At 44.1% G+C, this 13,399-nt stretch overlaps 1 protein-coding gene across 1 annotated transcript; it reads right to left on the minus strand.

The window, feature by feature from the left end:
• Nucleotides 1-673: 673 nt before the first annotated feature.
• LOC103714621 (internal alternative NAD(P)H-ubiquinone oxidoreductase A2, mitochondrial-like) lies at nt 674-7,696 on the minus strand. The gene is made up of 9 exons (XM_008801932.4): nt 7,460-7,696; nt 4,929-5,673; nt 4,475-4,688; nt 2,990-3,150; nt 2,834-2,899; nt 2,568-2,731; nt 2,338-2,452; nt 1,931-2,110; nt 674-1,150 (listed from the first exon to the last, which is right to left on the minus strand). The coding sequence occupies exons 2-9, from the start codon at nt 5,535-5,537 to the stop codon at nt 995-997; spliced, it is 1,665 nt and encodes a 554-aa protein (XP_008800154.1). The 5' UTR covers nt 5,538-5,673; nt 7,460-7,696; the 3' UTR covers nt 674-994.
• Between the last annotated feature and the right edge of the window lie 5,703 nt (nt 7,697-13,399).

Raw genomic sequence — 13,399 nt, forward strand, 5'->3', positions numbered from 1 at the left:
CCAATCTTGATTGCAATTGAGTTGGAAAACTAGAAATTGTAAGGCAATCCAAAGATCGGATCTCGATTATGTAATATCTCATCCTTCTCTTTTGATATCCACAAAAGATTAGGATAGAAATCACCACAATTTCAAGCTCTTTTTCGGATTTCTTTGCCATAGATCCTCGCCGGAGAAGCCGTCGGATCACCTTGCCAGACCGAGAGAGAGAGTCGTCTGCACAAAAAGGTTCTGATCGGAGTACTCTGCACTCCAGCTTGTAGACCTGAAGCAGGCTAGTGATCATTTGTTAGTCTTCGGTAAAGAGTTGTAGGTTGCAAATAGCTTAATACTTGTCTATGATTGGAATCACAGGTGATGAAGAGGATAAACCAAATAGAAGATCACTAATACTGATTGGATGATTAAATTTTGTAATTGGAACAGTTTTATTATCTCTTATATTTATAAGATCGTATAGGTTCATGGATATTGAAGTTGTGATAAATTTTTTATTGATGTTCCTCGACCATAACCATCTCTCATTACTCTTTTTGTTGATGTTAAAGAACTCATGAACGTTGCATCTCAAAATTGCAAAGACCGGTGCTGCAGCGCTGCTTTTGCATCCATTCACATCTGATGAATGCACGGTGCATATTGTTTAAATCAGTAAAACTGAAAGACGCTCATATGGCGAACAGAGTACAAGAAAATCTCTGCAATGCCAACATTTATCAAATAACAATAAAGTTTTGATAAAAAAGAATATAAGCATAGTGTCGTAATTGGATAAATGAGCAATGGACATCATTTCTGTGAGAAACTACCTCTGCAGTGGCCTATAAAATTGACTATAAGATTGTAACAGGAAAATATCAAATGACAACAGCGGAAAGGTAACAGCAATCAGCAGACAAAACACTGAGCTGTCAGCATGCATGGCAATGAGCTTGAGTCCATTATAAGGTTGCACCGCGTTGCATCCAACTAAGCGAATCGAGGGGCCATGATGTCAACCTATCCTGGAGTTGTCCCTGCCAAATACGAGAGTCGTGGCCCAGTTCACTGCTACATAGAACCTGTTCCTCCAGCTTACCACACGAGTAAGGTACGCAGAACGCCATACGAGCCAGCTAACAAACCCAGCCATAGAAAGGCCTTTCGCATCCTGCAAAGTGAAAAGAAAAGAAGGATTAGAAAACAAATTCCACCTTCTAGGGGTTTCATGGATGCATGATAGAGATCTAACTCCTGAAAAGTTGACGAGCAAGAGTTTCTTTTCAAGTTTGGAGCCTGCGCAAAGTTTCTACTTTCTGAAAATACTAATTTAAGCAATATCTCGTAAAGCAATTTGAATATTTGTCCATGATGAAATCGCGCATGCTGATGTTCGGTCTATCTGGTTCTAGCAGTTCATTGCCAAACACTGATGTGTGCGTAAACTATCAAAATTAAGCTGTAAGACAACAATTTTTTTTTTCAAAACAAAAAACAGAAGTATGCTTATGCTTGTAGTTTTATAAAGTTGGGAGTTGTTGATATAGGAATGAGTTGGATTTGTTGTTTTGGGTATTAAACACACATAGAGTTATTATCGAGTTGGTGCCATGTCAGACTAACCAAGCCTTGGCTGGGCAGGGGTTGTGATCTTAAGCTAGACCTTCACTACTTAGTTACTAAACCCTCTGGTCTATAGGGAATTTGACATATGAATTCATCAATAATTTCATGGGCAGATGCATAGGTTTTAGTCGGTTGGCTTATTCGATTTTTTATCAATGCAGTAGAACATCTACGATTTTAATCCCATATTCACCAACATTGTTCACTTTCATGTTTTGGCATAGTTATGTCTATATAGCTCTAGTGAACTAAAAATTTTGAAATACAGGGTATATGCTTGTTCACCATTTGTACATGTGAAACAATATTTTCAAAAATTTATTACCTTGCTCTGCCTTAGATCAACCAATGCCTTGTAGCGCCCCACAGATGCCATGCTTCCCAGGTGCCTGTAGACAAAAGGATCTCCCAGAGAAACTTCTTTGGCACAGTGAGCTTTGCCTCCATTCTGCTTCCCAATCATGCTGAATAATTCCGCTAGATATTTTCCTTCCCTCTCTGCAACCTGTTAGTAGGATGCATGATTTCAAGCAGTTATAACTTAGGATGCATAGTTTCAAGCAGTTATGACTTTCAGCATAGTTCCTTGACTGAACAATACAGATGATGCAAGAATACAAACTAACATGCCAAAAAGTTGGATAATATTTATAATCCAAAGCAACAAAAAACTAACTGTATATTGCATTGTATGGACATGTAATTACAACATCAAAACCCAAGGAAGCTGACCTGAGCCAAAGCAGGAAGTACTTGTTTCCCTGTCTGCTCAAGGAAACCCGCACAATCCCCCAGCGCAAACACATCTTCCGCAGAGGGAACACGAAGCCACTCATCAACACCAATCCTGCATAAATTGTAAAAAATACCCTTATTGTTTTATCATACTCAGAACCACAGTATACGAATCGCTTGCATTGCAGAGCATGAAAAGCATTAACTTATATTTTCCTTGTACAAACCTTCCACCAGGAGCTTTCGGAAGATTCAGTGCTTTCACAAATTGAGAGGGCCCAACACCTGTAGACCATACCAGCAAGCCATAAGGAACAGAAGTTCCATCGCTTAGAATTATATTCTTTGACTGCACCTCTTTCACAACACCTCGCACAAGACGAACTCCAGACTGATACAGATACAATAAATTTCATGCCTTAATAAGTTTCCTTCCACAGATAAAAAGGACTTCCACATGCTTAAACATTGTCAAAATGATGCACTTTATTACCTTGGTCAAGTGATTAGTTGCATACTGCCTTAAACCCACATCAAATGATGACAGTATCTCATTTGCCTGTACAAAATACAGAAACTATGATCAATGATGACTTCAGTATTCACACCTTCCCTGATGCATGATAAAAAATCAGATGCCCAGACGTACCTCTATGAGAGTGACTTGAATATAATCCTTTACATGAGAATACCTTTGGCGCACATCTCTCATGATAAAATCGCTCAATTCACCACTAAACTCCACTCCAGTAGGACCGCCACCTATAACAACACAGTGTAAAAGGCGCTTCTTCTCTTCTTCTGATATGCCTGTTATCAGATATTGCAAACAACATTAGACAGCGGATCAAAATAATAAATACAGGTAATTTTGTTAGCTGAAATCTAGAGAATTTGAACCTTATAATTACCAAAGACATGGTTCAGTAAAACCACCTTGGCACTGTATTAACAAAAAAATTAGGAAGCCATTATTGTGAAGTGACACTCAAACAATCAAATAAAAGTAGTCATTATTTCAGGCCTAGACTCAAAATAACTTAAGAGAATAATGGTAACTACGAGCCAACAGTAACCATCTTCAACCCTAGTATGCCAAAGAAACTCCACAGAGCCTAATAAATGGAAACACTAGCTGCACTTGAGTTTACATGCCAATTATGTGGGGTGCATTGATATTACCAGCACTCACAGGTTAGGACCAAAAAAAATAAAATAAATCTAAAGACATTTACTTGTAGAAGCTTTATTGCATTATTGATCACTGATATTCACATTAACTCTTCTCCTAGAGGACATTTAAGAACTTATGTCACAGCCATAAGACCATGCGTTGAAAGGCAAAGCCCCTTCAATCTACAGGGCAGCCATCTAAGCTCTAAGGTTGCTGACCAACTAATCTGTTAGGCAGCCCCATTTCCTCCTGATCATAATGTTTATGCCAATAAAACTTCCATTACAAAAATTTGTAAATACAGAAAGAACATCTTGTTGGGTTCTATATGAATATCTGGTGGTAGGTTACAGATAATTACAGAAAACAAGACAGACAAAGCTTATGATGAATCAGAGACCATAGCGTTTCAGAGCATCACAACTATGAACATTTAATAAAAAAAAAGTAACAATTAAACCTCCATTAATCATTTTGGGCCAAGTTTCTTCCCCCATCCCCCCACCCCCGCTTCTCTTTTTTAGTTTTTTGTGTGTGCGTGTTTTTTTTCTGGGAGGGGCATGGACAATGTAGGGAAAAGAAAATTACATTACTGATCATATCACTATTCTATATCTAGCATTCTCTACCAGCAACTGTAATTTTGTAAGTAATGGTTGTCTGATCGCAGCTGAGCTAACTATCAAACAAGTAATAAACACAGGATTCTGAAAGAACCCTTGAGTATGCTGTCACATTTAGCACTTTCAAGTGCAGCAGTTGACAACAATAGCTAAATGATGCAATGACTGCACAAGCACATGATTTGTCCATTCAAGGCCATCTAACATGTTTCAATTTTAATGAGAGGAGGGAGTTTCAAAAGCCATGATCGCCGTGAAGAAAAGAGCATTTACTGAATTACTCAATCTATTTCTTATAACATGCTAAAATTTAAGAATATCAGTCAATGTCATATACCAGGATTTTCGGAAAGCATCAGGTTCAAGAGAAGCTTCTTTCGTATCTCTTGTGCATGATATACTTCACGGAGAAACATTGCATGCTCTTCAACTCCTTTAATATTAAAAGTCAAAGGCTCTGCACCAGCTGCAATGACTAGCTTATCATATGGGACTTTAAAGCAGTACGGATCATAAGGTAGGCCAGCACTGGAGACAGTTTCGCAGTATATCTGGAATGGAAAGAATTGCCAGAGCATGAACAAAAGAATATAATCTTGAGCCGGCATAAGATGGCAAAAAATAAAAATCCATAAGGTTCTGCTAACATCCTTCACAACATTGAACGGTTAATGATGCTTGGAACAGCAAAACTATCATAGAATATTACAAATTTCAATATGACAAAGGGCATGGATATTTAAAGAGATGAAAGGAAAAGGAACTATAACAAAGGTTATCAGGTTAAATACTTCATGCTTGTCTGTGTTGATTTCTGTGCAATTAGCCAGGAAGAAGTATGAATTAGGGGCTCCAGCAAGTGCAGACTGTATCCGGCTGACCGGCTCTGCAACTGATCGGAATTCGAGGGTCCCAACACAGGTAGAAGCAAGCAGAGGAGTAAAAACCATGTGATTGCGTGGAGATATACAGACGACATCATAAAGCTTCGTATCCAGCCCTTTAAGAAATCGACAGCCAGCCCAACCAGTCCCAAGAACAACCACCCTAGGCTTCTCCCCTGGCTTTGTGGGCTCTAATCCTGGTAGCTTTTCCTCTTCCACCTCATAATCTGATTTATTTTCAATTTGCTCAGCTGAATGATATTGGTATCGAGGGGTAAAACTTATCCCCCTGCTTTCAGTTCTGAAGCCATCCATCACTACACTGCTAGGGAGATGCTTCAAGCCACCACTTGTGGTAATATTTCTAAGCAAGAAGAAGTACTGATTTCTGTTGGCATGAAAGCCATTGCGGAGCAACCCCACCTGGCTCATGTGACCCCCAGTGGCTCCCCCAGCCAAAGAATCAGCAGCTAATGACTGTTTGATTGTACTCCTTGCAATCCTTGTCCATCCCATTGTATGATAAATGAGAAACTTGTCGATGCACCTTTAAAAAGTTCACAAAGCAATTGTATTGGCAAAAAGAGAATGCTCAGACCCCTTCAATGTTTCCGCAAGCGAAGTTTGTAGGGTAAGCTTTATTGACTGGAGGCTGCAAGATTTAAAAGAACAGAAGCAATGTTACACTACTCAGCCAAAGAGCTTGTTTGCACACGCACGCGCGCACACACACACACACGAAGAATATAGACATAAAACAAAATTACAGAAGAATTTAGTCTTGCTAACATCTGTGACAGCTAAAGACAAGAACACAAAATGTTGGAGGCTTTTCCCTTGAAGAATTAACAAGCCCCGGAACACAATGGAAGTTGCCGTTGCCTTCAAAGGGCATGCCAGTCAGACAGAAAAACATAGCTTTCACCAGTTTATAGCTGTAAACTAGCAAGAAAACAGGATGTTCTAGAAGGATTCCATTGAAAAGACAAAAGAATTTTCCTGAGGTAAGAATCAACAAAATTCAACTAAATATACAAGGCTTGAACCAAAAATTCTCGGCCTCAAGAATAATTGGGCAGATTGGTGTCATCCACCCCCTTTAGATTATAGACTCTTTCAACAAGAAAACAGGTATAGAGATTAGCAACTCATCTCTCTCTCTTTTTTTCTTTCTTTTTTTTTTAAACAAAAGAAAGGAGTAAATTCTATGGTTACATTTTAAATGATTTTTCTTGAGATTGGAAAAAGAATTTTCCAAAACAAAACTACGTATTACCATTGAGAAACAACTGAAGAATTATCAGAGACTTTTCGAGATTATAGATGCCGATATTGTTGGCCATAATGTCATGATATTTGTAAGAATGTGATCATAATCTAATGATTATTTCAGAATTGCAGCCAGTAAAGAATGTATACTGCTCTGGTGTTTCGCTGTTTCAGTGTAAACTCACAAAAAAATAACGAGATTTTGGAAAATCCAGAGATGTTAGTTGCTATAGATTAAGGTTCCAATATTGCTTTCCATGAAGGCGATTTGGAGAATATCCCAGCATGAGCCAAATAAAAATACGAGCTCAAACGCTGTTGTTTTCACCAACTTTTCTGAAGGACCCTTGTAAGGGGACGAGAGACCTTCCATTATATTTATTGAATTATCTGGAAGATATTCTCTGCATCTCTTGGCAACATTGGTGGAAAAAATAACCTTAGAATAACTAAAAAGCATGAAAATATCCACCCATACAATGAACCAAAGAATCAGAAACAAACATGTCCAAGGTTGCTCCACGCCATTAAAGTGCATATTTTCCTACTTAATTCTAGAACAACCATATATCAGTTAAAAACACAGTATCCCCTGTCTCAAGAGATGAAACAACGAAAAAAAAATCTAAATTCTTTACCACCTTTTTCGCTAAAATAGCGATCACAGATCTTCTTAGCATCAAGCATAGAACAAAAGATGAAAAATAAGAACAGATCAGTTAAAAGGGAAAAAAAAACAACATTATTGAGCATTGAAAAATCATAACTTCAACGATAAAGTAAAACCCTAGACTCACATAATAAAAAATATACTGAAAACAACGAAAATACAAAAAAAAAAAATCTAACTCTACACAAAAAATCCTAAACCTTTTAACCGCTCATGAACACATTAAGGAAATCTTTATGGGAACAAATGGAAGACACTCGGAAACAGAAAATCCAGAACATCGGTGGGAGAATCTTTATAAGCACGTAAGCCCAAATAACAAGCAAGAAACTCAAAAAAAATATCTCAGAAACAAATAAAAAGACTCCGAATAATTGCAACATAAAACATTTTTTTCTTCTGGTACAAAGAAAGAAACTTCAAATCAAGCTCGATTAAATATACTTTACATCAGAGGCTCAAAGAAAAATTCGAAGGAATTAATTTTCTGCGACCTTACCTCCAGCAAATTGAAACTCCCCAGATTTTTTTTCTTTGAGAAAACCCCCCCAGATTTCTGAGCATTTATAGCTGTGAAGACAGCTCCGGTATTTAAACCCAAATATATGTGCAAGACTATGCGCCTAAGACAACCTCCGAATTCTTTGGGAGATTTGACTTGCGTCCTAAGAAACCCCACGTTTTCAGGACTTTTTTTTTTTTCCAAGTCTCCAACTCGGTTGGCGAACAAGAATCTTCCTCGCGTGTTCACGGAATATTACTGTAGAAAAACTCGAGTACGGCTAACAAAGTGTGAAAAAAATAGTATATTGGTGGGACAGCCATGTAACACATCCAAAAAGTCCGCTCCCAAATGTCGAGCAACAAACGAGGTAACCTAATCGTAACCTAGTCTACAGCCCTATTTATCTTCTAGTACACATAAATGACGTGAAAAGAGCTACAATTTCTTACCAGCCTGCGAATATCACTAAGCAGCGAGTGTCCATCCTCCGCTGGTTCTCATCTCGTATCCATTCGATCACCATAGCTGAAGGAGATACTATCAACCTTTAGAACACATCTTGCGTAAGTGATGCTCTCTCATATTGCCTTGAGCTCTGCCCTTATAACTAACATATCGAAAGAGTCATGGCTCCTGATCACAAAATTTTTATATTCTCTATTTCTACCTGTGGACATGCTACCGTCGAAGTTCATCCTGAAATAGCCGGATGTGGGGTTTTCAAAAGATCAATGTAAATCTGGGCGTTGTAACAGCAAAGTGGAAATTCTAAATGTCTCCAGTCATCTCAAATGAGATTGCATGGTAGCCTAGGTAATCTCAGCAATATGAACGAGAGCCCTATCCATCACAATTTTTGGGAGCATTCTTCTGTCTTCAAAGAAATTGATGTTTCTTTTTAACCATGTGTGATAGGCGGAATAGGCACAAATGATATCCCATTCAGCAGTATTTAGTCTCTATGGAGAGTGTCTCGGGTGGGCTAGAAGGACCTCTTCGCACCAAACCAATGGGATCAAGAAACCTTGGAAGATTTATTTCGGTATGAAAAAAAAAAAAAATCGGTTCATTTATTGCAATCAGATCGAGAAAGTTCCTTTAAATTTTGCTCATTTTTTTACTCTGAGGTTGCACGGCAGTGGAGGCGCAGCTGTTCTGAAAAGTATACATAATGCACGTTCACATGTCCCCATAATAATTGTCTGAGATATTTGCAGCGTCGTTGGGGTTGTGGGATTAGGATAGATCGCTCAAAGATTTCTAATCCCCAGTTGTCTGGAATCGCCAAATCCACATTTCTCCTAAAACCCCCCAACTCTAGCTCCTCCGAAACCTAATCTTTTGCCCAAAATCTAGAGGACAAAGTGCGGAAGCTCTAAAAGTACTACTGCAGCAAATAAACCACAGAAACCAGCATTTTTCTAAGATCTTGCTCCTCCAACTCCTAAATTCTCAAAACTAAGATTGCTAAAACCATCCAAAATCATTTAAATGCTCTCATTGTCTAGAAGGCACCGGCCACCAAACTAAAAATTTCTACTTTTAGACTCGATAAAAGAAAAAAGTTTAAGCCCCTACAATAAATCAAAACATATCCCGAATCAAGAACTACAGCTTTTTTACCCACATTAAAATAAAAAACCCGAAAATCAAACTTTTACGCAGCAAATCTCAGGGGAACGACAACGGCAAAAATTCAAGCTCTCAGTACGGAGATCAGAGTCCGACAGGAGATCCGGGGGATACTGCAGATACCAGAACAGGAGGGGACGCTGACCTATCTGGGAGTCCCCATCAGTGGCCGGTGGCCACGAGTGGCAGAGTGCTCGAGCCTGGTACAGCAGGTTCAGAGTAGGCTTGAGGGATGGAGAGCGTCTTCCCTATCCATGATGGGGAGACTGACTTTGATCAGATTAGTATTGGGTTCCATACCATTGTACCTCATGGCCAACACTGTGATGCCAAAGACGACTCTGCTGAGGATCGAGCGTCTTGTTTGGAGCTTCTTGTGGGGATCACACGGTGGGGGCCATGGCGTGCACTTGGTGGCTTGGGAGCAAGTTTGCCGTCCTACTAGTGAGGTTGGCCTCGGGGTGCAGTCCCTGATGGGGAGGCGTGAGGCTCTCATCGCTCGGCATGCGGTTCGGATTCTACTTGAGCCACACAGCCTCTGAAGTCAGGTGATGGCAGCCAGATATGGCCGAGGGGGCCTAGAGGGGGTATGGAGGGGTCGCCGAGCCTCTTTCATGTGGCGCGAGATTGGAAGGTACCTGCCGATTGCATCAGCGAACACCAGGTGGCTGATAGGTGATGGCAGGAGCATTGACGTGACCAGTGAGCCATGGGTGGACACCCTCCCATTGAGGAGTCGGCCGACCATGGTTGGTGTAGAGGCAGCAGAGGGGCTACGGGTTTGCGACCTTTTGGCAGCAGGTGGAGCAGAGTGGGATGATGCTAGGCTTCGACAGCTATTTGGGATACATCTAGTAGCGAGGATCCGATCCCTCCCGTTACCAGGATGTGCAGGGCCGGATGTTAGGGTATGGGGCACTTCGAGCCGGGCCAGGGTCAGGCTGGGAGACCTCACCCGTGTCATTCGCCAGAGCAGGAGAGGGGGCCGGATTGTGCATGGATCTGGAGGTACGGTCTCCACCCGCGGGCAACCCTCTTCTTATGAAAGGTATTCTGGGACCGCCTTCCGACGAGAGCAGCACTGAGCAGGCGTGGATGGGGGATCCCCGCAGAGTGTGGGATATGTGGAGCCGTGGAGTCAGTGGACCATGTGCTCTTCCAGTATATATGGGCGAGGCTGACATGGCAGTGGGCCGGGATCCTGCAGGAGGTCCGGAGTGAGAGGCTACAGTTTCTTCATACGATACGGCAGTGGCTAGCCAGTACGAGGACGTGTCAGGAGGCCATGAGAGCGACTTGCACAGCGCATCAGATTTGGCTGGCAAGGAACGCTCGTACTCTCGGTGAGCGCAGGGTGTCACCGAGATTTGCTGCGGAGCTTGCTCGTGTACAGGCTTCAGAGATCATGCCCACCCACTCTTCAGACAGGCCTTTGATAGCTTGGGACACCTGGGGCCCCCCTTCTGCTTCGGCAGTTCACCAGATGGTATTTTTCACCTGGGAGCCCCCACCCCCGAGTTTTCTCAAGGTTAATTTTGATGGGTCGATGCTGGACGGTGGCACGCAGGGCGGAGCAGGCTTTATCATACGAGGCCCGCACTCTAGGGTAGTGGCAGCAGGCAGCTGCCAGCTGTTTGACATATCGGTTCCGGAGGCAGAGCTCCGAGCTGCCTGGGCGGGCATGCGCCATGCGAGGATGGTAATGCAGGCTAGTTCGATCATCTTGGAGGGCGACTCGGCCACGGTCATCGGATGGATCCAGAGGGGGGCGACGGCTGATGGTACAGACCATCCCTTGATCCGTGACATAGGGATGATGATGGAAGATGCGAGGGCCTTTCTGGCTAAGCATGTATTTAGGAAAGCTAATGGGGCGGCCGACTGGATGGCGGCCCATGCGGCCTACCACTCAAGGTACACTCTTTGGGCAGGGGAGGGGGAGCTACCACATGCTCTCCGTGAGTTGTTGTATTTTGACTTTCTTGGATATATTCGTACACGTATTGTATGAAATACTCGTTTTCAGCAACAAAAAAAAAAAATTCAAGCTCCAAAAAATCAAAAAGAAAAAAAAAAGACAGCGACAAAACGTCAAAAAGCCCAGATCCACAAAGGAGCTGCCCTGAAAAAAGAAAAAAATAAAAAAAAAATCTTTGAAACAAAATGGGGTGGAAATGGATCGTACTTCTAGTTTTTTTTTTTTTTTTTTTTTTGCTAGTGCGGGTCGATCATACCCGGCGAGAGCGGATAGACCCAATAAAGTCGAAAAATAAAATATCTCGGAGTGCCAAGGGCAACTCCCCATCACCAAGCCATAAGGTGTCTCCGGAGTGACAAGCTACAAACGCAGCTACCCAATCCGCAGCACCGTTACCTTCACAGTAAATATGCGTGGCCTGAAAGGCCCATCCATCCCTCACCATGGCCCAGATGTCCCGGAGCAGGGGATGGTCACACCCGCCACCCCTCGGACCCCCCTGGATCCAACTAATAATGGTGGCTGAGTCGCCCTCCAGGATGATAGACCTAGCCCGTAGGACGCATCGGGCATAGCGAACGCCCGCCCAGGCTGCACTCAGCTCCGCACATGGAACCGAAGTATCAAATAACTGACTGCCACCAGCAGCCACGACCCTAGCAGACGGATCCCGAATAACAAAACCCGCGCCTCCCCTCAAACCACCATCCAGAACAGACCCATCAAAGTTGACCTTAAGAAAACTCGGGGGTGGGGGTTCCCAGGTGAAAAACACCGTACGGGATACTGCCGAGGCAGGGTGGGAACCCCAGATGTCCCGAGCTGTCAAGGTCCCTCCAACAGGACTAGTATGACACAGCTCAGCCGCCCGAGCGCAAGCACTCTCGACCACGAATCGCAGTGACATGCGTCGTTCACCAAACAGACGAGCGTTCCTGGCCAGCCAAATCTGGTAGGCAAGACAGCTCGCTCGAATAGCCGCCTGACGAAGCACTGGGGACCCCGATCCCTGACGCATGGCCTGTAGGAATATATCCCTGCATCGCCATACCCCATGTGGGACCCCTGCCAGACGCCAAGTAGCCCTAGCCCATGTGCACCGAAATAGGGCGTGGTCCACCGTCTCGGTCGCACCACAAGCCCCACACACCAGTGGGATCCTCACACCCCGACCGCCGAGAACAGCACTCGTAGGAAGACGGTCCCAGGCCACCTTCCAGAGGAACAACGCTACCCTCGGATGGAGCCCCAATCGCCAAATCCAGGCACAATCCGGACCAGGCTCACTACCTCGCCTAAGGAGACGGGAAAGGTCGCCTATCCTAACCCGGGACCTGGTCGAGGAGCTCCACACACGAACATCAGGTCCGCCACTCTGTGGTAGAGGGAGTGAGCGAACCCGCTCTGCCAAATACTGCCCGAAGAACCTGGCCAACCGAGTCTCATCCCAGCCAGCCACCCCGGGAGTCATGAGATCACAGACTCGAAGACCCTCCCCAGCCTCAACACTAACCGTAGTCGGCCAAAGCCGCAAAGGAAGGCCGTCGACCCATGGGTCCCTGGCAACATCGATACTACACCCGTCGCCGATCAACCATCGGGTGTGACTAGACACTAGCGGCAAATACTGCGCTATCTCGCGCCATAGAAAGGAGCAACTCCGCCCTCCTCGGGCCCAGCCCTCTGGGCCTGCCCGTCCATAGCGGCTAGTGATGATCCGACTCCAGAACCCCCGCGGCTCCAGAATGACTCGGGCGGCATGCCGGGCAAGGAGCAGCTCTCGTCTCTCGAGGAGAGATGCCACCCCTAGACCACCCTCGCTGAGAGGAAGGCATATGCTTTCCCACACCACCAGGTGCACCCCCCGTCCTCCTCCATGTGAGCCCCATAGGAAACCCCGAAAAAGTTGCTCAATCTTCAGTAGAACAGACTTTGGCACCACCGTATTTGCCATAAGATAGACGGGCATAGAGCTCAAAACTGATCGAATCAGCGTGACTCTGCCCATCATCGACAGGGATGCTGCCCGCCACCCCTCTAGTCTACCCTGAACCCGCTGCACCAGTCCAGTACACTCGGACACACGCAATCTCCTGCCCGAGATCGGAACACCCAGATAGGTCCAGGTTCCATCCTGCTCGGGCATCTCCAGAATCCTCCGGATCCCCCGTCGAACTGCGAGTGTCGTACCAGGGCTAAAGGAAATGGAGGATTTCTGGACATTCACTCTCTGACCAGATACAAAGCAATAAGCAGCCAAAACCCTCCTGATGGTCTGAGCATCCACAACGCGGGCCCGAGTCATGAGGAGGCAGTCATCAGCA

The sequence above is a fragment of the Phoenix dactylifera genome, chromosome 11 (assembly GCF_009389715.1).
Source record: "Phoenix dactylifera cultivar Barhee BC4 chromosome 11, palm_55x_up_171113_PBpolish2nd_filt_p, whole genome shotgun sequence".
NCBI classification, from domain to species: Eukaryota; Viridiplantae; Streptophyta; class Magnoliopsida; order Arecales; family Arecaceae; genus Phoenix; species Phoenix dactylifera.